We start from the raw sequence: 25,820 nt of genomic DNA on the forward strand, positions 1-25,820 counted from the left end.
TTGAGGTAGGGAAAAATTTGTTTAGTAATTTGGTCTGCTGTCATACTGTGGGGATTAATTAAATTTTAAATTTATTAGAGTTGATGAGGCTTTTAATGGATATACAAAGAATAAAAACCAACAAGTTAAACAAACGATCAGTTAGTTGGATTGACATTTAACCAATGGAGTAATAGTAAAGGAAATGAATTGAACTGGTGTGTGTGTTATTAATATTGGCATAATGATTCTCCCTACACACAACAACAAAAAAAGGAAACATATATTTGAGCCTTAAATCTTAGATCAACATCATGTCCCTTAAGCTGGCCTGGGTCAAAATTCCCACATTATTAATATTGGTGTAATTAACTCTCCCTAGATAAAGCAAAATTCGTTTCAATATACAAATTCACATAATGAGTCTTGCAAACACAATACAAAAATGAAAGTAAATAAGAAGTTTTATAAATATTAATTAATTTATTGTAGATAAAATAGAATTGTTTTAAAGTTTAGATACATGACTCCTGCTCAAGGCTGAAACTTTATAGTAATTTAAAGCTAAAGAGACAGGAATAGCTAGACATGGTGAGGAAGGTGTGTGTGTGTGTGCAGCTTATGATTTATGTGTGTGTGTGTGTATCTGTATATATATGGATGGAAAAGGCAGCATTGTATTCTTTGCGTTGGGATTTGACTTAGTTATGCTTGGTGGAAATTTGCTGTTAGCACATTAAATACAAGAAATGCACTAAATAAACAAAACTAAATTTCACTAATAGATTAATCTTCTACTATATATAACTTATCTATAATTTGCATTAATAATGTCATCGACAAACCAGCTCTATTTATACTTCTTTACATATTTACATGTACTACATTGTTGGTTGATATGTGTACACTTTCAGTATTTGAATAACTTTTACATGTTACATCAAAAACCAATACCCCTTTGTGAATGTTGAATGTCAATATATCCTATAATTTCTTTTACTATTTATTTATTTTTTATTTTGTTCATATTTACATACCCATGTAGGTGCAAAATACTTGCTTAAGCTCTTCACTTTCTATTGAACATAAGCTATCAATAACTTTTTTTCCACTGTTCTTCATTCTATGTTGTCTTCTCAAGCCTTCTTCTCTCAGGTTCTGTTGGTTTTGTATTGTCGTTGATGCTCCTATAACTTGCTATTTTCTAGGTAATGGGCTTTGGCCATAAGCAAACCCATTTTTGCCTCTAGGAATAGGTGCTCAATATTAATCTGGCTTCTACCCTTTGACGTGTCCAATATGGGAGGCCCTACCAGGAGCATGTGCTCTGCTGATATACAGTTGTGGCCAAAAGTTTGGAACATAGGTCTGAAAATAAGAATTTTTACATCAAATGCCCAAATATATATACTGTATATATTTGAATTGAATTGTACTTAGGCATAACAATTTTAATTTAAAAAAAAATGTTCCAAACTTTTGGCCACAACTGTAGCTTCAGAGTTATTGAGACACATCAGCCATCTCACCACAACAACCTTGTGGTGGAGGTGCTGAATAGCTAAATGATTAAGAAGTTCACTTTGCAACCATAAGTTTCCAGATTCAATCCCACTGTGTGCCATCTTATGCAAATGTTATTTTGAATGGGCCAGCCCATTCTTTCTGAATGACATTTGATAAATAGCAACTACTTGTCAGATGGATTGTACTTGTAATTCAAAAGGTGCGACTTTATCACACTCTGTGTTACACTGATTCTGCCTGAGACCTATTTTAGGGGCACCCATATCTGTGGTTAGGGTGTTGCACTCTTGATTGCAAGTTTGTGCTTTTGATTCCCAGGCTGACTGTGCATTGTGTTCTTGGGCAAAACACTTCACTTCATGTTGCTCCAGTTCACTCAGCTGTAAATGGATAACCTTACAATGGATTATCCATACAAAAGTGAGATGGTGACTCAGGGGAAAAAAGTCACCCGAACAGGGGCTCTCTTGAGCTATGTTTTGTATTCAGTAATTGAAAGGCTGAGTAGTACAACCCATACTGTGAATCCTAATCAGTTGGGATTGTTTGTTCAACAACATTGAAGGTCATCATCATATAAGGGGCACACATGTCTGTGGAATGCTCAGCTCTGTTTACATATTAATTCAGGAGCAAGTAATTAAGTTAAATAACTGAATCCTTATTGAATGATGGCAATCCACCCCTACATACCCATTTACACAGTGAAACCTGTAAGTGTTGGGGTCAACTCATGTCCGGTAAGTTCACTGCAGGGAAAGTTCTCCATTCAAATTTTTTGACATAATTTTTCAACTTAAATTTTTCTCTTGTTTCTTTTCAATAAAACACCTTTTAACTATTAATGGTGAGATACTATGGATAGATTTTCTCAGTAAACTTTCCTCATATTGAACTTTCTTCATGGTAAATTGATGGTGGTGAACTCTCCTGCAATGAATTGATGGTAGTGAACTTACGTGTAATCATGTTAACTAAAGACAAAGCTGTTTTGAAATATTTTATCTTTGTCATATAGGCGCAGGAGTGGCTGTGTGGTAAGTAGCTTGCTTACCAACCACATGGTTTCGGGTTCAGTCCCACTGCGTGGCACCTTGGGCAAGTGTCTTCTACTAGAGCCTCGGGCCGACCAAAGCCTTGTGAGTGGATTTGATAGACAGAAACTGAAAGAAGCCCATATATATATGTATGTGTGTATATGTTTGTGTGTCTGTGTTTGTCCCCCCAACTTCGCTTGACAACCGAGGTTGGTGTGTTTATGTCCCCTTAACTTAGTGGTTTGGCAAAAAGAGACCGATAGAATAAGTACTAGGCTTACAAAGAATAAGTCCTGGGGTCGATTTGCTTGACTAAAAGGCGGTGCCCCAGCATGGCCGCAGTCAAATGACTGAAACAAGTAAAAGAGTAAAAGAGTATATGTTCTCGTATACTTATATTATGTGTATGGAACAGTATCTATTGTAATTGTAAAGTGGCTTATGTAAGCACTATCGCCCTCAGTACTACTCACCTCTCAGTGAAGGGAGTCTTTTCTTGTAAGTTATTTATTGACCTTGCCAGTGTTATTGCCACATAAAAGGCAACAGTTCTCTCTGTAAAGTGGTTGGCATTAAAAAAGACATCAAACTGTAGAAATCATGCCATAGCAGACTGTGGAGCTTGGTGCAGACTTCTGGCTAACCAGCTCCTGTCAAACCATCCAACCCATAACATTGAAAACGGACATTAAATGAAGATGATGATGATATATATAATTCATGTACAAACTTGTTAAATCCTTTGTCAAATTTTCTAAAGCAAATACTTATGCTGAAAATATTTCATTATTTAATTATGTATATAAGTGTCATACTACTTAATGGCATTTAATGAAATACTTGGGCAAACATATAGAGAATATAATTACATATCTATTTAATTATTAGTGAGCCTTCTTTATATTTGTTTTGACATTACAAATTAGTGTTTAGATGTATCATACTTATACATGTATGAAGTATATGAAGGTATATGATTATGTAAGTATATATGAGAGTTTTACCCCTATAATCATTTGAAATATTTAACTATAAGTCTGTTTGATGAAATAGCTGCATGCTAACTACTTAGTTTACTCAAAGCATATATCTCTTTAGATATAAATGATATGTATACTCAGCTATAAGCACGTGTATATGTATACATGTAAATATACACATTCATATTTAAATTATGTAAGTGTGGAATGTATGTATGCATCTATCTCTCTATTTATGGATGCTAACTGATATGTATATAGATATATGTGCATGTAGATATGTACATATATATACGAATGTTGTGTGTATATATATGTTTGTGTTATTGTGTGTGTGTATGTGTGTATAAATATATATATGTATATACATTCACATATATGTATAAACACACACACACACACACACACGCCTAAGCATATTTTCATCTATTTTTAAATTGTAATGTATAAAACATGTTTGACACATAAAATGTGGATGGCTGAAAGAATATGCTTTAAACTTCTTTTGTAACTATGATAGGTCATCACTCTCTCTCTCTCTCACACACACACACAAACACTCTTTTATTCCCTCTCTCTCTTTTCCTCACTCTATTGCCCACACATCATGTAGTTAAATTACATGCTATGTTTTATGTTGCAATGCATTCTAATATTGCAGGCCTTGTGTAGAAAATGTCTAATCTATATATGCAAATGTAATTTCTTTGTAGGTTATGCCTGGTTTACTGCTGTGTTTTGTGCTAAGGTATGACGCGTACAAGAAGTCTCAGCTGAACAGCATTGAGGCAGGAATCCCACAACCCATCAATACCATTCAAAAGATCACATATTTCCATTGCTCTTTAATAGGGTATTTTTTAGGTGAGTCTCTAACTTTGTTCCTTATTTATTAACTTTTGTCTCCTTCAGCTTATTTTTTTTCAACAAGTAAAATTTATTCTCCAGCAGAAACATTCAATATTCTTTAAATGTTCAGTTGTCAATAAGCAGAGAGACTCAGAGAGGTAGACACTGTAGAGAAGGGATCAGCAAACAGGGGTAAATTACCCCAAGTGGAGTAAAAATGAAATTCTTGGGGGTAATGAGGATTTATTAGACATAAGTAAAATTATATTTAAAAAAATGTGTTCCTTGTTACGGCAGAAATTGTTCTTCTGGCACGAGGAGGCAGTCAAAAAGTTGCTGCCTTTTAAAAAAACCTACCTTTGCGAACAAGGATTTTCCATGCTTCTTATGTCTAACATTTCTCTCAGGGCACTTACACTCTGTCATGTGTGCACACTGACATTACACATCCAGCGGATCATGCTAGCTTCATTTCTTTCAAGCCTATGTATGTCCTCAGCAGTCATGGCCCATGTTCCACTGCCGTGAAGCATGTCAGTTCACACACATACATCATACAATCTACCTTTCACTGTGAGCAAGAGGCCCTTTGTCACCAGTAGGGGTAGAAGCTTTCTGAACTTTGCCCAGGCTATTCTTATTCTAGTCGCTACACTCTCAGAGCAACCACCCCCACTACAGACTTGGTCGCCCAGGTAGCGGAAGCTATCAACTACTTCTAGTTTCTCCCCCTGGCATGTGATGGAGTCTGTTTTCTGAGCACCTGTGGTGTTTATTGCCCCTGTGCATCTGTTACACGTAAAAGCTATCTTCCTGGTTAATCTTCCTTTGATGTTGCTGCACTTCTTATGTGTCCGTAGCTTACACTGGGTACATCATTATGGAGTTTCTACCTACACCTTTTCTACAGATCAAGCAGGGCCACCTACCTGAAGGGGTGTGTGAACCTGAAATGAAAAAGTTTTTAGAAAAATCCTTTTGTTTCATAATGAGGGTATTAATTTATTTTATTGCATTTGTTTTATACTTTTTATATTTATAATTGTATTCTCCATATGAATAGATTCAATAAACCTTTTGAATCCAAAGAATCTATGATTTTCTTCTTTTTGACGGGGGTAACATTGACATAAATATATTTTAGGGTAATTGATTAAAAAAGTTCCCCGACCCCTGCTGTAGAGGGTGGGGAGAGAGATACAGATAGCTAGATAGATAAAGAGAGAAAGAGATACAGATAGATAGATAGATAGATAAAGAGGGAGAGAGAGAGAGTTTTGAAATTGTTGTTGGAGCAAATGAACTAGGAAGGGGTCCATTGATATTTTAATCCTTTAGTGTTCAGATTACTCTGTCAAATTAATTAATCATGAAGTATCTTATAACTTTGAGATTTCAGTGATATGACTGTTTTTAGAATGTTAGTGTAGGTTACGGATGAGAGGTTAGATACGACCAGTTTGAATGCAAGAACATGTTGAATATTTGAACCGGATTTGGCTGGTTTAAAATGCTAAAGGGTTAAACCAGGCACAGGCAGCCACTTTTGAGAAGTGGGTTGCCCGAGAAACAACTCATCAGCAAGTCATTAAGTTGATAGATTGTTGTTTGTTTGATATGGAGGTCAACTTTTGTGGAAGTAAAATATAGGTCATTATGCCATTAGGGTGGGGGTGACATGAGTAATGATCTAAAGATCAACTCTTTAGATTTTATACAGGAAATTGATCACAGATTTTGTGTGTGTCTGTATGTAATGCAAAGTATTTCACTTTCCACAAGGAATATAGTAAAGCCACAACTGTCCACATTAATTCAACATAACTGTTAGGTGAATCCCTTGAACTTCCCTGGAAGATATTACACATAATGTACCCTTCACTATACAGTGAATCTGTGTACAAGTTTTCCAGCTTGTTTACAATTACACACTCTATATTATGCAATAGATCTTGGAACTGCTTTTTCAGTTAGATTATAGTTCTACTTGTGAAGACGTATGGCTCAGTGGTTAGAGTGTCAGGCTCACAACCATGAGGTAGTGGGTTTGATTCCTGGACTAGGCTGTGTTGTATTCTCGAGCAAGACACTCTTACCAACCGCTCATCTATCCTCAGTTTCCGAATTGACCACCAAATAAGGGATAAGGGGCCCTGTCAAAGGCTTTCTTCAAGTCAACAAAAGCCAAGTACAGAGGTTTATCTTTGGCTAGATATTTCTCCTGCAGTTGCCTTGCCAGAAATATAGCATCAGTGATGCTTCTGCCTGTTACGAAACCAAACTGCATCTCATCTAGGCTAACTCTTTCCCTAATTAGTTGGGCTATGATCCTCTCTGTAACTTTCATCACCTGATCCAATAATTTAATACCCCTGTAGTTATTTCGATCTAAAGCATCACCTTTACCCTTGTAGCAGTTGACTATGGTGCTGCTACACCAGTCATTGGATATGACTCCTTCATGAACTACCTACCTGATTTATGATGCCGGTGACAAGACCATAACCCACATCGCCCGATATTTTAAACATCTCAGTGATGATTCCTGATGGGTCAGGTGCTTTCCCTGTCTTCATATCCTTAATTGCTTTGTCTACCAGGGTACTGTCGATTCGGGTAGCTGGTACCTCAATTGGGTCAACCTTTGGCAGACTCTCCTCCTCCCATTCATTCTCCACTGGTTTCTCCAGGCCTCTTTCTTTTCAGAATCATTAAAAGCAAGTGCACCATCTTCCATGCAAACACATTTCTCTCCTGTGACATCACAATTTTCTCACACACACTGTCTTGCAATCCGAAATACTTCAGTTCTTTGGTCCTCACGTAGCTGAACATTGGCAAACTTCTTCTTTTCTGCCACTCCTTTGGCTATATATACCTGTCTTCTAGCTTCCTTTTTGGATATCTGATACATTCTCCTGCTACCCCCACTCTTCTAGGCCTTCCAAACCTGTTTCTCTAATGGCCCTGTCTACAGTATTGTTCCACCACCATGTTACCCTAGGTCTGGAAGGGACTTTGCTCTAGCCACAGATTTGGCCTGTGGCAGTCAGCAAGCTGTCTTACAGGAATTCCCAGCTGCCTTCTATGTCACAGGGCTGTAGCTCCTCCTCCCTATCATCAAATTTCTCGGTAAGGATATCCCTAAATCTCTGACCATGTGAAGGATTGTTAAGCTTCCAAATCCTTCTTTTCCAGATTGGTCTGCTTTTTGGCATCCTTCTGGCCTCAAGTCTAAAGTCACTAATAACTAGTCTATGCTGGGTGGGGTGGGGGGTACATTCTTCACCAGGGAGGGTTTTTGTATTTAAGAGCAACCATGCATCCTGCTGTCTGGTGAGAATGAAATCAATGTGTCTAGCAGAGTCACCTGATTGATAGGTTGTCAGGTCGCTAGCTGGTTTCCTGAAGTTGGTGTTGCAGGTCAATAGGCTATTTGCATTGCAGAACTCCAGGAGCCTAGTTCCCTCTTCATTTCTGGTACCAACTCCATGGCCCCTATATACACCATGGAAGATAGCAGGTTCCTGTCTGATATGCCCATTAAAATCTCCAGCCACAAAGATGAGGTCACCATCACTTGTCTTTGAGGATAGCCTGCAGAAGAATATCATAAAAGTGATCCTTTTGTTCATGTGGTAGGCCCCCTTGTGGGGATATGCCATTCTGCAAGACTAGCCTGAGTTTAAGTACGCTATCACACACCCTCACTACCTCTATAATCTTATCCACCCATTTCTCTGTAAGAAGTATGCCCACATCCCCTCTTCCATCACTATTACCTTCCCAGAAGAGTTTGTACCTATGTGCTTTGCCTGTGAGGACTCTGGCTGAAGCTCTTCTCCACCTTACCTCTTGTACGCAACATACATCAGCACGTCTCTACAATCTCACTAGGCCTACCTTTGGATGTACCTACATTTACAGTGCCAATTCTGAAAACTGGGAAAGAGATATGGGAGGTAACACGGGAAGGAGAGATGTTATTCAGCACCTGAAAAGAAGGTTCCTGTGATTGTTTGGCAGCAGATGTCATAATAGTTGTTCTTGCTTTTAACCTACCATCATTCAAACATGTTAGAATTGTTAAGGTTGTTGCCTCTGTTGGGGGTGGGAGTAAGGAAGCATTGTATATGAAAGTGTTTGGGTGTTGTAAATATGAGCACTGTGGGTGTAAGCATTACTGATGCTGCAGATATAAATATTAAAAAAGAAAGAGAGAGAGTAAGTGGGCTGCTATCTTGTTTAGTTAGTCCTGAGATGTGGGGGAGAAAGGAGAGGACAGCAAGATTACCAGTATAAGAGGAGAGAGGGGAAGGACAACTGGATGTCCGGTAAGAGAAAGAGATTTCTGGTATTGGTGGTGGGGGTGGGAAAGGGTGGTCACAACCACGTACATGAGAAGTGATTTTAAGGGATAGAGCAAACAAAGAATTATTTTAGAGAAAAATACGAAATACGTATATACATGTAGCCAAGAAACAAGGTTAGTCATTGTAGGGGCAGAACAAACAAGAAAGAATTATTTTAGAGAATAGAGGAGTTTGAATGAATGAAGCAATTAAAAACAAGATAAATATATGTATTTATTATATACTTTTCAGCTACAGTCATTTTATATTCTTGATACACTCAGGCAATAATTATTTTCTCTAATAAGTTTGTATATATTTGTGTAGATGTGTGTGATTGTAATAATTATTTTTAACAAAACAGATAGAATATGGATGGTAAATCATATTAATACACTTGTCAATGTTACCTAGTGGTTGTCCTTTGAGGTGTGACAAAAGAACACTAGTTCACACATATACTCAGACAGAGTTGAAACACCATTTTCTTTTTCTTTTTAGCATTGAATATTCACCATTCCACTTCCAATGCACACACACACACACACACACACACACACACACATTCACATACCTCCCTTTTTACATACACACTCTATACTTACACAGAGTTGAAATGCTGTTTGATTTTTTTTTTCACCCCTTGCTTTCTCATTCATATGTTGTGACGGAGAAAGACACGAGAGTATTATAGTAGATAATCACTATAATGCAATTAGAAAAAGCTGATCCTAGATTTATTGAACTAATTAAGATGGCAAATTGGCAGAGTCTTTAGAACATCAGGTAGACTGATGTTCTAACTTACTTGTTCTAACTTTCAGTGCTGTGAGTTCACCTCTTTCTGGAATAACTTTCAGGGTTGATAAAAATAATTATTAATCTAGGACAATGGATTGGCAGTACTGTTAGAACTTTGGCCAGGATTCTTTCAGATGCCTTTTCTGGCTCTTTTTTTCAAAACCTGACCCTAGTGTCAAACTGCATCAGCATAGAGTGAGTAAACTTGCATATATGGACCACTACTAGTCTTCTTCTTCTTCTTCTTCTTCAAAAACCCAAAAACAACAGAAAAAAAGAAATGACCATGCCCATGACTGCTTGTTTTCAGACTTTTTATTCGACCACATTTCATAAGTTCTGAGTAATAAAAGGCCTTCCTTTCATAAGTCCCAAGTTACTCTGGTGGGTGAAAAAATTGGGAATGTGCATAATATATGGTGCATGGACAACAGGAAAATGTATAATGTATAGGACAGGCAAAGGGTCAAAGAATGGATGGCCATAGTTGGAATGCCTTTGATCAAAGTTTTGCTCAGTTAAGATAAGAACAATTTAGCCGAAAAATAAGCTCAGTCCAATCCAAAATCTATTATAGAAGATAGTAGTAGAGCATCAAAATGTTCTACTCTAAAGAATCATCTAACTAAAACATGGTGAAACCTGACCCACAGAGGCCCTTCATAAAATGGTAATCTAACTAAATAAGCAGTTCCTAGATTTATTGCATAATGTAGAGTGTGTAACTGTAACTGGAAAATTTGTAAACATACTTGTTGTATAATGTAGGGTATGTTAAATGCAATACTTTCTAGAGAAATTTAGAGGATTTCATTTAATAAGGAGCTCATTTCAGTTTTGTTGTATTAATGTGGCCAGTTGTAGATCTGCTATATTCCTTGTGGAAAATTCCATGAACACTTCAAGCTCTCTTAGCAATCATACAAAGAGTTTATCTCATATTATTGATGCAGGATTTTGTTTTTGTCCTGTTTTGTCTTTTTGTTAATGTAGTGGCTGCAGATTTTTCACAACTTTGGCCCTACAAAGTTCCAGGTTATGGTTAGCTGACCAATGGGATAAGAGGCCTGTCAATTTAGAGACAAAGAATTTTGAGATTCACACACACACACAATGTTTTTTGTGTGTGTGTGTATAATGTATATATATATATATATATATATGTATGCACATATGTGTTTGTGTGTGTATGTGTGTGTATGTATATATATATATATATATATATATATATATATATATATATATATATATAACTTATTTAGGGTCTTTTATAAGTGATGTTTTTGTTTAGTCTGTCTATTGGGAAATATTCAATTAAAAGGAGAGTAAATGTAATGTTGTTCAGAAATGCCTATTTTCTAATATAATTTCCCAATGAATGTGATCAGTTTTCATATAGCTATTGATAAAATTCTTACCAGATAAGATTGAATTGAAAAAAATCAATAATTTGTGTTTAAAGAATTTGAATACTTAGTGATATTGGTGAGCCTGCTGTTTTGATGACTTGTAATGGCAGTATTCATATTAAAGATCTGTATCTATGGCAATGGTGTTTATAGGAAAGACTTTGTCAGGTTAATCTACAGCTTTTATTTCTGTTATGGTTGTGATGTTGTTGGCTAGTTCTGGTTTGTTCTACTTGATGAAAGGAAGACCTACTGCAATGGGGGTAGCAGTTGAACACTTGTGTGTGACTCTGTCCATCGGGTTATTTTTATATATATATATATGTGTGTATATATATATATATATATATATATATAAAAGATAATAAGAGTGAAAAAACTACAGAAGGCTTGTGTTACATGGTTAAAGTATATATTTGAATTATGTCAGAAAAATGTTAGAAAAATGTTATAAAATCTTTTTGGTATATAAACATTGTATTTTGAGAAATAACCGGTTTCGTGTTGTCTTTTCAAATTTCTCTACTTCATTGTAACGTGTTCGCTCCGAGCGAACACGTTACAATGAAGTTGAGAAATTTGAAAAGACAACACGAAACCGGTTATTTCTCAAAATACAATGTTTATATACCAAAAAGATTTTATAACATTTTTCGGATCTTTTTTAAAACGGGGGCCACATTTTTCATTAACGAAACACTTTGAAACTTGGAACACTGGTAGAATGTGTCATATAAAACATCTTTTTCTCTTAGTCTTCTTTAAAAAAAAAGAAATCCATAAATTATTCCATGTTAAAGTTGTCGTATTTCTGTAATTTCAACCAATCACTGACGTCCATTCAGCCGATATACATTAAGTGCCGACTACATAAACAAACGATTCTGAAACAATTAATCCTAACCCTAACCCTAGGGTTAGGGTTAGGGTTAAAGCAAATTTAAAATGAAAAAAGCAAATAAAACGAAGAATCGTTTGTTTATGTAGTCGGCACTTAATGTATATCGACTGAATGGACGTCAGTGATTGGTTGAAATTATCGAAATAAGACAATTTTTTACATGAAATAAATTCGAATACAAAAATATTTTTCTGTTCTATAACACAAAATAGATAAGTATACGAAGTTTGAAAGTCTTTCCGTACCAAAAACACTACGTAAAACATTAATGAAAAATGTGGCCCCCGTTTTAAAAAAGATCCCATTTTTCTAACATTTTTCTGACATAATTCAAATATATACTTTAACCATGTAACACAAACCTTCTGTAGTTTTTTCACTCTTATTATCTTTTATACATCCAACCATGTGCTTTCACATACCAACTTTCTCACACCTATATATATATATATATATATACATACGTGCACATGTGTACGTGTGTGCGCACACACTAAGAAGTTTGCTTCCAAACCACATGATTCTAGGTTCAATCCCACTGTGTGGCACCTTAGGAAAATGTCTTCTGCTATAGTTCCAGGCTTAAATATTATTGGCTAACACCTGGCATCATATGACATCATATCATACCATTAGGTTACCCTGTATGAAACCTGACCAACAGACTAACATTTAAATCAATAGGGAGATTCAAAATGTGGTTGCATGATCTGTTAGAAAAAGCAGCCAGATTGCTTTTTCTAAAAGATCATTTTCTAACAGCCAAATTGCTCCAAATTACATCTAAAAAAATTAAAGAACACATTAAATAATCTTAGATGTACAGTGCCTGAAAAAGACCCCAGAAAAATTAAATAAGAGATAGAATGATCACAACTGGAAGTACTTTGGATCTGCTTTAACCCTTTAACATTTAAACTGGCCATATCCAGCCCAAGCATTCTATGTGTTTTTTTTTTGTTCTAAATGGCCAGGTCTAGCCTCTTACATCTACCCTACATTGTCATTCTAAAAATAAACAATCATATTCTTTTACTTGTTTTAGCCAAACAAATTGACCCCAAGACCTATTTTTATAAAGCCTAGTACTTACTCTATTGGTCTCTTGTGCCGAACTGCTAAGTTATGGGGACGTAAACACACCAACACGAGTTGTCAAGTGGTAAGGGGGGAACAGACACAAAGACACACACATAGATATATGCATGCATGCATACACGCGCACACACACATACACACATGATTTCTCTCCATCTGATTTGAGAACAAGAGACTTAATAGATAATATAGTCCTATGGTATCCTTTAAAAACCCCCACAAAAAACGCATAGGATAGCTACAGCTTAAATGCCTTTGATCAGAGGATTGGTTAAACAACAGATGTAATTTAGTCTAAATGTCAGAGCGTCAGTTGTAAGGACTTTGCAGTCCTTACAACTACAGGCTACTACTTGTCAAAATATTTGTAGTTTATAACATATCACCTATCTGCCAGGGGTAGAGGAAACCATCTCACTATATCCACCACAATATATTCACCTGTTTAGTCTTTGATGATGTTAATGTCAATGATTTGTCTTTGCAGGTCTGTTGACTGCCACCGTGTCATCAGAGGTATTCAAAGCAGCACAGCCTGCTCTTCTCTACCTAGTCCCTTTTACACTGCTTCCTCTGCTGACTATGGCATACCTCAAGGTTGGTACCACACTGCTTTTATCTACTGCATTTCACTCATGATTTCATTGGTATCTACATGTTTAAACTGTGCACATACATATACTCCACATCAAATTGTAAGCACAAGTGTAAATCTCAGCACTGATTGTCTTCAACACATACATCACATATGAATGCTACATGTTTTCCACATACATTAGCATCTATTTCACATATTGTATGCCAGAATATTGTGTGTGTGTGTGTGTGTGTGTGTGTGTGTGTGTGTGTGTTGAGAGAGAGAGAGATAATGATGCAAATAATAAATAAAACTAAGCATCTCTGGATCTCATCTGTTGACTCTCTACACGTGTGTATGTGTGTACACATGAATACCACCCATACTATTTACATATTGTAGACATAAATGTTACACCTATATGTTAATGGAGAATTCTGTTTTCTTTGTTGCCAGGGTGACTTGCGTCGCATGTGGAATGAGCCATTCATCAATAACCAGTCTAGCAAGCTAGAGGTCTAAACAGCTGTGTGTAGATGGCCAACTACATTATATATATATATATATATATATATATATATATATATACAATTTATATATATATATATATATATATATATATATATATATACAATTTATATATATATATACAATTTATATATGTATATATATATATGTATGTATGTATGTATACACCCAACATGGAGGTCTAAATAACTGTGCGTAGATGGCCAACTACACTATATGCCCACATTCACTGGTTTTTCAGACCACAGATGGATGGTTGGGGATGATCAATGGAGCACAATAACACTGGAAAAGAAATAACAAGATTTACAGCTTAACAACAGCATCTGAATGTATGAACACATTACACACATAAACATACACCTGCTGACTCACATGTGTATTTGTGGGTATTATATATACATGCACATACACATACACAGACACACATATAAAACACACAAACACTTTACCAAGTCAAGGAAGATAGTGATATAATGTTCTTCTTCCGCTAGTTGTGGATAAGGTATTCTATGATCTGTGTAATAGTTGGATGAGAACAATACATTCTTACCGCAGCTACCTCTACTACAACTACTACTGATTCAAGATTCCCCACCACTACAACTACTATTGCAACTTTAACTTTATACAGGGACTAATTGAATAGCAATGTTGAGCTGGATAACACAAGAGCTGCACTGCGATATGTTACCTTTTGAGTTACTCTTTTACCATACACCTGACAATACACCAGACATCTGTTACGACTATCCCTTGTTTTTCCTGTCAAGAGTTCTATTTTTACTTCCAACTGAAGTCATTCCTGGTGGAAAAAGAAAAATGGTTTTACCCTTGTCTTGTAATAACATTTTTTTTTTCTGCTGCACTGTTTTCAAACTGTGTAAATCTAGATTCTTCCTCCTGTCGCAACTGCCCTCTCCTCTTCCTCATTCCTGCCTCCTATCTGTGCTGCCACCTGCCTCCAACTACTATTTATATTGCTTTTATTTGTATCTGTACTACTCTGTGATTAGATACCACACAAGAAAGATGGCAGTGTTGGTGTAAGACAGGATAAAAAAAAGAACAACCAGGCTTTTGAAGAAAGAAAAGATTTCCTTAGTAAAAATCATGCTCAATACTGGATATGTTGGAGATATTTGCATAATTTTGTTGCCTTCATCTTCACTCAGTTAAGATATTGGCTATCATCTGTCACCTTGATTGTTGGTGATTGTATGTAAATCATTATTCGTTTGATTTGCTTTGGTGGAGAAATGTAAATAGACATGAGATTTATACCAAGGCATCTTCATATAGCTCTTCAGTTATCATTGTTTTATCACTGTTAACCCTCATATATGTCAATCTATAAGTGACAGGCTTCTATTATTCCTACTGGTGCGCAAGGTTGATGCAGCTATCAACTTATGAATGTTACAATCCTTTTTTAAATCAACATTATTTCCTAGGTTGGACTTGAAATAATACATAACATTCAGTACATTCCTTGTATCCTGATTGCTTCTTTGACTCTTATTCTCACTGTACCTCAGTTTTCATGATTTTACCGTACTTTTTGTCTAATTTCCTCTGTTCTTTTCTGTTCTTGTAGTTTGGTTGCTTCTCTGTTCTTTTTACTTCTCATTCTGGTTGTAACTGTCTTGTGGGACATGTTTTCAATTTTATATTCCCAGACTCCATACATTTCTGCTAAACTAAGGCATCGTTATCTTATCATCGAAGATTTAGTCAAAAATAGAAACTTTGAAGGACATACATTGCTATTGTTTCTTTTTTGGCTTTTTTTAAAATTCTAGATATACTTGTATTGTCATTTTAAAGACCCTTCCCCCTTTTTTAAAAAATATAATTCAACAGTTTGAATAGCCTTTTAAACCTTTTTTGAATTCATTAAATATTTTATTTTAATTCTACCACCAAAGCAGACTGTTGTTATTTAAATTTTAATTTGTCATGGTCATATTTTCCTATTCTTTTAGAAGTTTTTGATGTAGTTTTAGATTAAAATTGCCTTCACATTCAACAGTTTTTATCTTTGGTAATGACTGATAATATATAACAATTGCAACTTTTGAGTTAATGATGTGATGTGAAATAGTATGAGTCAAAGGTTGAAATCAGTAAAGTGCTATATTAGACACCTTATAGTATTTAATTACATTTCTCTAGATGATACCTACAGAGTTGACTCTGCTTATTATTATCTCAGGAGTTGTTAGAATAAGTATTAACCATGTCCTTGAGTTCATTCAATCATCTCTTCCTACTCTGTATTAGTTTTGTGACTATATAACACATTGTTTCTGTTTTATAATTACTCTATTGTTGTTCTCTCATATCATATATTAAAACAAAGTTATCATTGCTAATGACTGATAGCATATCAAGGTTGCAACTTATTAAAGGTGACATGAGAACACACTAAATGGTGTGAAAGGGCCTGAGTCAGGAATTGAAACCATGAGCTCAACTCTACTATTCAGTGCTCAGCTAACATCTATCACAAGAGCAATACTATTGCAGTGATTATGAACCTAACTGATTGGACCCATTTATTTATGCAGTTGAGCAAGCCATATCCAATCTCAGTAGTAGCTCTGTATATAGATACAAACAAGTCAAGCAATGCAACCATCTGTATGTTGTATACTCAATTTGTTGTTTAAAAAGGAAAAAAAAAAAAAAACTGATGAGAACTTTTTTTTATTGTTTTGTTAAACTTTTACGGTTCTTCCTTGTGAATATTGAATCTAAATCTGCAAAAACCCATTGATGTGCAAGCTGACATACATTTAGTAGCTAGTTATTCAGCTATTTAATTCAATTATCTCTGAGGGAATATTATACAGACTCTGTCTTGATTTAGAGTTTCCAAATGTCAGTCAGAGAGTTACAGTTGTCAATTTTATTGATTAATTTCAAAATAAAGCAACAAAGTGAAATTATTATATTTAAGATAGAACTGTTTCTACTTCATCTTGTCCCTCTTATAGACTTCCTCAATCTCAGTTTACTGTTACAGGTGTCAACTCACTCTTGCTCTCACCTTTTCTCTGCCTGTATTAGTTTTTGTGGAGTTATACAATCTTCAAATAGCCAGTATCTAGACTAGAAGATATTGCTACACTTGCTCTGTGTTCTCGATGGATAATTCACTAATACTTAGCTAAGTTTGGAATATTATAGTCAACCTTGGAATGTCAGTTGAATCTAAGAATCCTGTCTTCAAGGATTTGAGTTTTTAAACAGCTATTGATCTCCTTAATTCCATCAACCCAGTAAAATCTCAACTCAGAATTTTTCATCTCTCCATCACACTTGAGTTTATTGTGTTTGGGGGTTTTCCTTTCTCATTTGAGCCAAATTAACTGCCAAGGGCAATGATGCTGTGGTCTAAACCAGATGCCAGCAGTGGTAGTTCAGCTTCTACTTCCAGTACTCCTCCTCTTCCTCTGTTGAACCATTCTAGAGTGTATGTGGACTGGGATAGATGATACAGTTGTACATATGTAATGGACAATATAAAGCCAAAAAAAAATAAAAGGACAGTTTTAAATTTTATTTTAAAAAATATTAAAAAAAAACCCAAACAAACAAACAAAATAAAAACAAAAAATGTATTTAAAAACGAGAACAAAAAAATAAAATAAAATAAAAAAATCTCCTAACATGGTAGTAGCCACCATTGAGTCACTGAAGCCAAGGTGGCTGCCACTAATGTGCCTCTGGAAACAAGAGACCTACAAAGTTGGAAAGACATTAAACCAAAATCATAGACTTCTTTTTTTACTCTTGCTTGTCAAGATATGTTTGTCGTTGTCATTCTCGTTAACGCTGCCAACCACACCACCACCACCACCACAACCACCACCACCACTACTACAACCACCACCACTACTGGCCTGTCGAATTGGCAGTGTACATGTGCGTGTGTGGTTGCTAGAGCAGTGTATCTGCTGACTCTAGTGGACTGATATCATTAGCTCTTTTCATCTTTCTTCATGCCCATCCAATTCCACATTAAGGATGGCCACACTCATGTCATAAATAAAGTAAATTTCAGTGAATTTATACTTCATTATGCATTTATATTTCTGTTGTTGTTGTTGCTTTTAACCTTTTTTTTGCAGGTTTATTTGTACTGTTGGTTTCTATTTTTTGTATCAACCCACACAGGACTGTTTATTGATCAAAGCTTCAAGGTTATCATCCTAGTCTACACAGTGTCATGTACTAGTTGACATATCTGTATTGATGTCACAGTACCATCTCTTCTGGTTGACATATCAGTGTGACCGTCACAATCCCATCTCCTGGTCAACATATCTGTATTGCTCACACAATACCATTTACTGGTTGATATATCTGTGTGACCATCACAATTGCATCTACTGGTCAACATATCTGTGTTATTGCCACTGTACCATCTACTGGTTGACATATCAGTGTGACTGTCATAATCCCATTTACTGGTCAACATATCTGTGTTACTGTCACAATACCATCTACTGGTTGACATATCAGTGTGACCATTACAATCACATCTGGTCAGGGTATCTGTGTTATCGTCACAGTACCATCTACTGGTTGACATATCAGTGTGACTGTCGCAATCCTGTCTACTGGTCAACATATCTGGGTTACTGTCACAATACTCTCTACTAGTTGACATATCAGTGTGACTCACAATCCCATCTACTGGTCAACATATATATTACTGTCATGGTAACATCTACTGGTTGACAAATCAGTGTGACCATCACAGCCCAATCTATTGGTTAACATCAATGTTACCATCACAGTACCATCTACTGGTCAACATATTGGATTTATGAGCACAGTTCACCCAAAACCATCTACTGATCAACATATCATTACCATTACAGCCCAAAGGAGCATCTATCTAGTTGCTCAACCTGCTAGACAAAACAGTCAAATTTTTCTCCATCAGATATGAGAACACGAGACCTAATAAATAATGTAGTCTTATGGTATCCTTAAAAAAGAAAAAAAAAAAAGAAACAGGATAGTCACAACTTAAATGCTTTTGATCAGAGGATTAGTCACGGGTTAAACAACGTAAATATAGTTTAGTTTAAATGGTCAAAGTGTTGTCTTTGCAATCCTTACAACTGCAGGCTACTAATTGTCAAAATATCAGTGGTTTATAACATATCACCTATCTACTCCTTTGTGTCAGAGTTCCTCAATCTCCTTCTAGAACCTCTCAAACTGATTCGGTTTGTTTAGGCCAGTCATGTCAAGTCTTTTCAGCCCAATATGTTGAAATATTGATTACTTTATTAATCATGTTACTGAAATATCACTTATATGTAAATATGTATTTTACTTTTAGGTCAGAGCTGAGAGAGGAACATTTTTATAACATTCCACCTAAAACCCTGTAATGTTCACAACTGTACACATATCATAGGTTCAATATCTCTGATCCAGGTGGTCTGCTCTTATTTGAGAAATAGTGCTGTCATAAAAACACCAATGCTCCAGAGGTGGGAAATGAGCTGACAGCTCTTTAGTTAACAATCTAACAGTACACGTAACCCACTCACCAAATGGCACACATCATAGACTATAGATGCTTTTAATTTTTGTGATTAACAAATAATATATTTAAATGTTTGCATATATGAAATGAGCTCCACTGCTGAATATGACAAAGCTCAATGTTGGTATTGCACTGCATTTTGCTATTATATTTTACTCATTACTGCTACCAGTCCCCCTGTGAAGGCGCATGGGCTCAGTGGTTAGAGTGTCGAGCTTACAATCATGAGGTTGTGAGTTCGATTCCTGGACCGGGCTGTGTGTTGTGTTCTTGAGCAAGACACTTTATTTCACGTTGCTCCAGTTAACTCAGCTGTAGAAATGAGTTATGACATCACAGGTGCCAAGCTGTATCAGCTTTTGCCTTTCCCTTGGATAATATCAGTGGTGTGGAGAGGGGAGGCTGGTATGCATGGGCGACTGCTGGTCTTCCACAAACAATCTTGCCTGGACTTGTGCCTCGGAGGGTAACTTTCTAGGTGCAATCCCATGGTCATTCATGACCGAAGGGAGTCTCCTCCTCCTCCTACCAATCTCCCATCACAAACACATATTCATTTATGCTACATATCAATTCATGCATATGTGCGCACACATGCACACACACACACACTCACCCACACACACACAATCGTCATTATCATCATCATTCTTTAATATCTGTTTTCCATTCTGGCATGGGTTGGATGGTTTGACCAGAGCTGGCAAGCTGAAGAGCTGCACCAAGTTTCAGTTTCTATGGCTGGATGTCTGTCCTAATGCCAACCACTTTACAGTGTGTGCTGGTTACTTTTATGTGGCATTGGCAATATATATATATATATATATATATATATACACACACACACACACACACACACACACACATCTATATCTATACAAACACACACGTGTGTGTATGTGTGTACATTATATGTATATTAATAGTACATGTCTAACATGTACTTATTAACACTATATTGTCATCATTGTTATGTATCATGCTTTTGGCACTGTAGTGATGACACTACATCAAAAGTCTTTCTGATGATACACGAGTTCTCCCATCAGATGAAGTCATAGCATTACTTTATTCTGACTTTCATTGTAACACTGTGCCAAACTATAACCATACATATAAATATTAGTTGCAAATTTTGGCACAAGGCCAACAATTTGGTTGAGCAAGGGTAAGTTGATTACATTACTCCACTGCTCAACTGGTACTTATTTTAATTACCCTGAAAAGATGAAAGGCAAAGTTGACCTCAACAGAATTTGAACTCTGAATCTAGACAGATGAAATGCCTGCCACTAAGCATTTCGCCCGGTGTGCTAATGATTCTGCCAGTTTGCCACCTTAATCATACATATAAATATTAACTCAATGTCTACACATGTACACACACACACACACACACACACACACACACACACACACACACACACACACATGATTATAAGAAAGGCAGTGATGATGACATTTTTGACCATTGAGATGCAAGCACTGCAACACTGATGGAAGAAGTGTGTGGACTGCAAGAGGAACCATGTTGAAAAATAAACCTCATTTGGTCACATTCCATAAGAGTATCTTAGCCAACCTATGAACTTTTCAGTCAACCCTTTTGTGAGTGTGTGTGTACATGCTGGTACCATGTCAAAAGCACTCAGTCCACTCTGTGGGGTGATTGGTGTTAGGAAGTGTATCCTGCCGTAAAAACCTTGCCAAGACAGACACATAAGTCTGGTGCAGTCTTCTGCCTGGCCAGCTCCTGTCAAACTGCCCAACCCATGCATGTGTGGAAGGCAGACATTAAATGATGATGATGAGATATATTGGGTCATCCCATAAATAATGTTTTTTTTTTCAATTGCATGAACTAAAAGTTGTAGAGGGACAGGATAAACTACCTGCATCAACTTGCTATAAAAACAGGTAGTAATTTTACCTTGTCCTTATTCTTAGTGCAAGTTTTGAGGAGTGCAGTTCGATTTTAACAGTTATTTTTTCACAGCTATAATGGAAGTGACAAAGAAGCATATTCAGCATATTTTGCTTTATGAGTTCAATAAAGGCAATGCAACAGAAAGTGCAAGGAATATTAATGCAGTACATAGGAATTGGACAATAAGCGTAAGCCTGTATCAACGGTGGTTCCAGAAATTCTGAGCTGGAAACTACAGCCTAGAAGACAAGCCTCGCCTTGGAAGATCTGTAGAGCTTGATAAGGATGTCCTGCAAACCCTAGTGGAACAAAATCCCATCGTAACTGTTGAGAGGCTAGCAGAGAAGCTTGGATTTGGTCATTCAACCATTCATCAACGCCTGTGTGCTATCGGAAAAGCCAGAAAATTGAGTCAATGGGTTTCTCACAAACTTTATGAGTCTAATCGTGCATAGAGAGTGAATGTGTGCTCTTCTTTGCTGTCACATCTTACAAATGAACCTTCTTTTGAACCAAATAGTGACAGGTGATGAGAAATGGGTTCTCTTTAAAAATGTCAAGTGCCGAAGACTGTAGGTAAGGAAGGGAGAAACACTGGCACCTCAGGCTAAACAAGGTTTTCACCCATCTAAGGTATTGTTATCTGTTTGGTGGGATATGAAAGGTTTGAGCGGCTTAAGACAGCACTAGAAGAAAAACGACCATCTTTGTTTTCAAGACAAAATGTGTTCTTCCATCAGGATAATGCTTGGCCACATACAACAAGGATGACATTCCAAAGGCTGGAGCAGTTTGAATGAGAAACGCTGCCCCACCCACCATATTCGTTAGACATTGCTCCATCTGGTTATCATTTATTCCACAGTCTTCAAAATCATTTAGATGGAAAAAATATGAATTCTGTAGACGAGGTCAGAACAATACTGGAGGAGTATTTTTTGTCACGGACAAGTGAATTTTGGAAGAGGGGCCTCGCAAGTCTACCAGAGAGATGAAAGAGCATTGTAGAAAATGAAGGAGAGTATATTTTAGATTAAAATAGAACTTTGGTTATCTTAATTCTGAAAAATAAAAAAAAGTATTAAAAAAAAATACATTATTTATGGGATGATCCAATATACCAGTTACCTTTTATTTGTTTCAGGGTGCTGGTTTGAGGTTTTAGTTGAACAGATCCACTTACAGGTCTTTGATTGACCTGGGGTTGCAATGAAAGACACTAGCTCAAGATGCCATGTAGTGGGACTGAGCCCAGAGCCACATGTTCGGAAGCAAGTTTCTTACCACATATCCACACATATCTATCCATGCACCTCTGTGTGTGTGTGTGTACATATATATATATATATATATATATATATATATAATGCACACACATAAAATAAAAGCATTACTTATCTGATGGTTGTTATTTCCTTTTAATGAACACACATTTACAAAATAACACTATTTTTAAGTGACCAAAAATATAATAAAATTATGATCTGAGGACTAGAGTTGTTCTCTTAAAGCAATCTTCAAACTGGTGTTGTATCATATCAGAGTTCCTTAAATATAAGCAAAAATGAGCTAAGAGAAATAACTTAGTGGCCAGTGGCAAGTAATTGAACAATATAGACAAAAAAAAAATACTAGTATATGAAATACTATACAACAAATTCTTAGTTTACTAAAACTATCTCCACCTAACTCCGTATGAAAAAGGGAGATAATTTCAAGAATTTTCAGGAAGAGTTACTGAAAAAGGAGGAGCTGACATTGAAAAGCAACTTAAACGAAATAAAAGGAAAATGAATAATATAAACAAAACAAAAAAGTTTCAAGAAATCTAGATATGGTTAGGTCAATGTATGGAAGAGAGATACAGGACAAGTGAAAGGATGTCGAATAGCCCTGTTACATACAGATATATGGGGAGTATTATAGTGGTTAGAGGAGGATGGTTACGGTGATTGGAGTGGGTTGGCATTTGGAAAATCATATTATTTGAATCATCATCATTATTTAATGTTTGTTTTTTATGTTTGCTTGGGTTGGACAGTTTAAGAGTAACTGGCAAGTTCAGAAGACTGCACCAAACTCTGTCGTCAGCTTTGACATGATTTTAAACAGCTAGATGCCAACCATTTTACAGAGTGTACTGGGTGCTTTTTATGTGACACCAGAAGCAGAGAGGTCACCAAGTAACTTGCAGGAGACCCCTCAACTAGGAAGGAGAAGTACTGAGGGACAAAAAAAATAAAGCCTTGTATTAGCGGAGAAACATGGCTACCTTAGATGGAGAGAGAGATGGTAAAGATGGGATGGGGCTGGGGCTGCACACCTAAGTCACAGGGAGGTGTTTATACTGAACTGGAATAAGGATTGGAGAGGGTGAGATATTATGTATCGTATGTATAAGCAAGATGGTGTGTTCATGTTTGTAACTCAAAATATGTTGAGGGATTACATCCTTTTTTTTATTCTGTGCCCTATTTCAATTTTAAAAATAACATAGTAAAAAGCATCTTGCCATGATTGGATAAAATTAATATTTTGTGTCTTGCATATACACACACACACATATATATATATTCTAAATACCAAGAAGTTTTAACTAAAAGGTTATTGTTAAGTGTTGTATGCTTATTTCAATCAGAGTTTTGCTATTGATGCTGGCTGCAAGTTTGTTTGATTTAAAGTATTAATTCTGTCAGTTTTAGCCTTAAATCTCTGCCTTGGAATATCCTGTTGATTTCTCTTAGCTTGCAGCAAATGAGTAACAAGACTAAGTATGCACTCAGTTAAATAAAACACTGGAGAATGTATCAGTACTTCCTTTCATAGTTGAGTTAGGGTATTACTTTTAGCTCTCCTCAGACAGTCACATCGTGGTTCTTTTGATTTTGAAAATGATTTTTACAGAATCATTTTGTAACTTCTTGATATTGCATTGTTACTTCAGATAATTCCATCAGAATTGGTTGAGTTTACCAAGATAGGTACTCCATTGCTTTCAGATTATAAAACTTGTTACTGAAGTCATTATCCAAAGTTTTCTTGTAATGAACAATGAACATTCTTTGCAGCATCACTTACATCAGACTTTTCCAACCATGAGAACTGGCTAACTTTTCTTGCCAGTATCGTGTATTGGCACAAATGTCTTTCATTTGCATTGATGAATATCACATTAGCTCCTTGGAGTTGCTTATCTGAAAAGCAATGCTTCTGAAAAGTGTCACTCAAGTAACTCACATAGACATTGTTGTCTATTGCCCTTGAAAATCTTGATGAAAAGGTCAAATAGCATCATAGATCTTTTGAGGTAGTTCCCTTTTGGCAACTATTTGAACGCGATGCAGTCTTGTGGTTTGTTGGATCCTATCGAACTGTCTAACCAATGCCAGCATGGAAAGAGGATATTAAATGACAACAATGATGATGATGTTGATGATGAACCACCTTACTTCAGCATGGAGCAATAATCTCACATGTTCTTGGTATCCACTTTGATGGAATTAATGCATTTAATTATAAAATGCAGTATCTTATGCAATTGATGCAAAATTCTCTTTGCAACTATGCTTTCTCAGTGGATAACACAATCCACAGCCAACCTGTTTGGATTGTCATCTTTCATCAGTTTTAAATATTCTTTTTTTTTTTAACCAATCACAGAAGATGCACCATCTGCCACATGTGATACAATGTATATTTTTTTGGTATTTTATTTGTGTCCAACTAATTAATGGATTTACTGTACATATCAACTACACAATTGGTTGTTTCTAATAACTCCCAAAACAGCATCTCCTCTTGAAATTCTTCCAGGTCAGCATATCATATATATTCCAGTAACAGAGCTTCATTGTTTTGTATGGTAGATTCCTTCATTTGCATTGAGAACATTGATTTCAACTTCTCAATAAATTGTTTTTTACCATCTTACCCCATGTCATCTTTTCTGTTGCTAACCGCTGGTTATACAATGGCATTGCTTGGACATGTCTGCCATTCTTTGACAGAATTGTTTCAAGAAATATCAACCCCAGATATTGTGTTTAACAAGTTCTTCGCAAAAGAAACATGATTTTTTTTCAAATGTCATTTTTATATGGTAAATTTTGAAAATTTATTTCAGGCATGTAAGTGTAAATATTCCAAGACATGCTGGTTTATGACTGAGACCCAAATTGCATGTAACTTTTCAACTTTCCCTGAAATGAGATGTCAAAACACAGCTGCATTGAATGCTGTGGGTGGCAGTCGCAAACAATTCTCATGAAAACCAAAATACACAT

The 25,820-nt window shown here is 36.0% G+C and overlaps 1 protein-coding gene across 11 annotated transcripts in view; it reads left to right on the forward strand.

The window, feature by feature from the left end:
• LOC106882607 (signal peptide peptidase-like) overlaps positions 1–25,467 on the forward strand; it is a 350,046-nt gene extending 324,579 nt beyond the window's left edge. For 10 of the 11 annotated variants that reach the window (XM_089354542.1, XM_089354545.1, XM_089354550.1 and 7 more), the window contains 3 exons: positions 4,237–4,387; positions 13,421–13,530; positions 13,967–18,111. In XM_089354542.1, the coding sequence (XP_089210668.1) occupies positions 4,237–4,387; positions 13,421–13,530; positions 13,967–14,032 (327 nt within the window). In that variant the 3' untranslated portion in view covers positions 14,033–18,111. Of the gene's footprint in view, positions 1–4,236; positions 4,388–13,420; positions 13,531–13,966; positions 18,112–22,681 lie in introns of those variants that run through there. The other variant, XM_089354547.1, reaches the window with a different exon arrangement.
• The last annotated feature ends 353 nt before the right edge of the window (positions 25,468–25,820 follow it).

Source organism: Octopus bimaculoides, chromosome 1 (assembly GCF_046866305.1).
Source record: "Octopus bimaculoides isolate indiv1 chromosome 1, ASM4686630v1, whole genome shotgun sequence".
NCBI classification, from domain to species: Eukaryota; Metazoa; Mollusca; class Cephalopoda; order Octopoda; family Octopodidae; genus Octopus; species Octopus bimaculoides.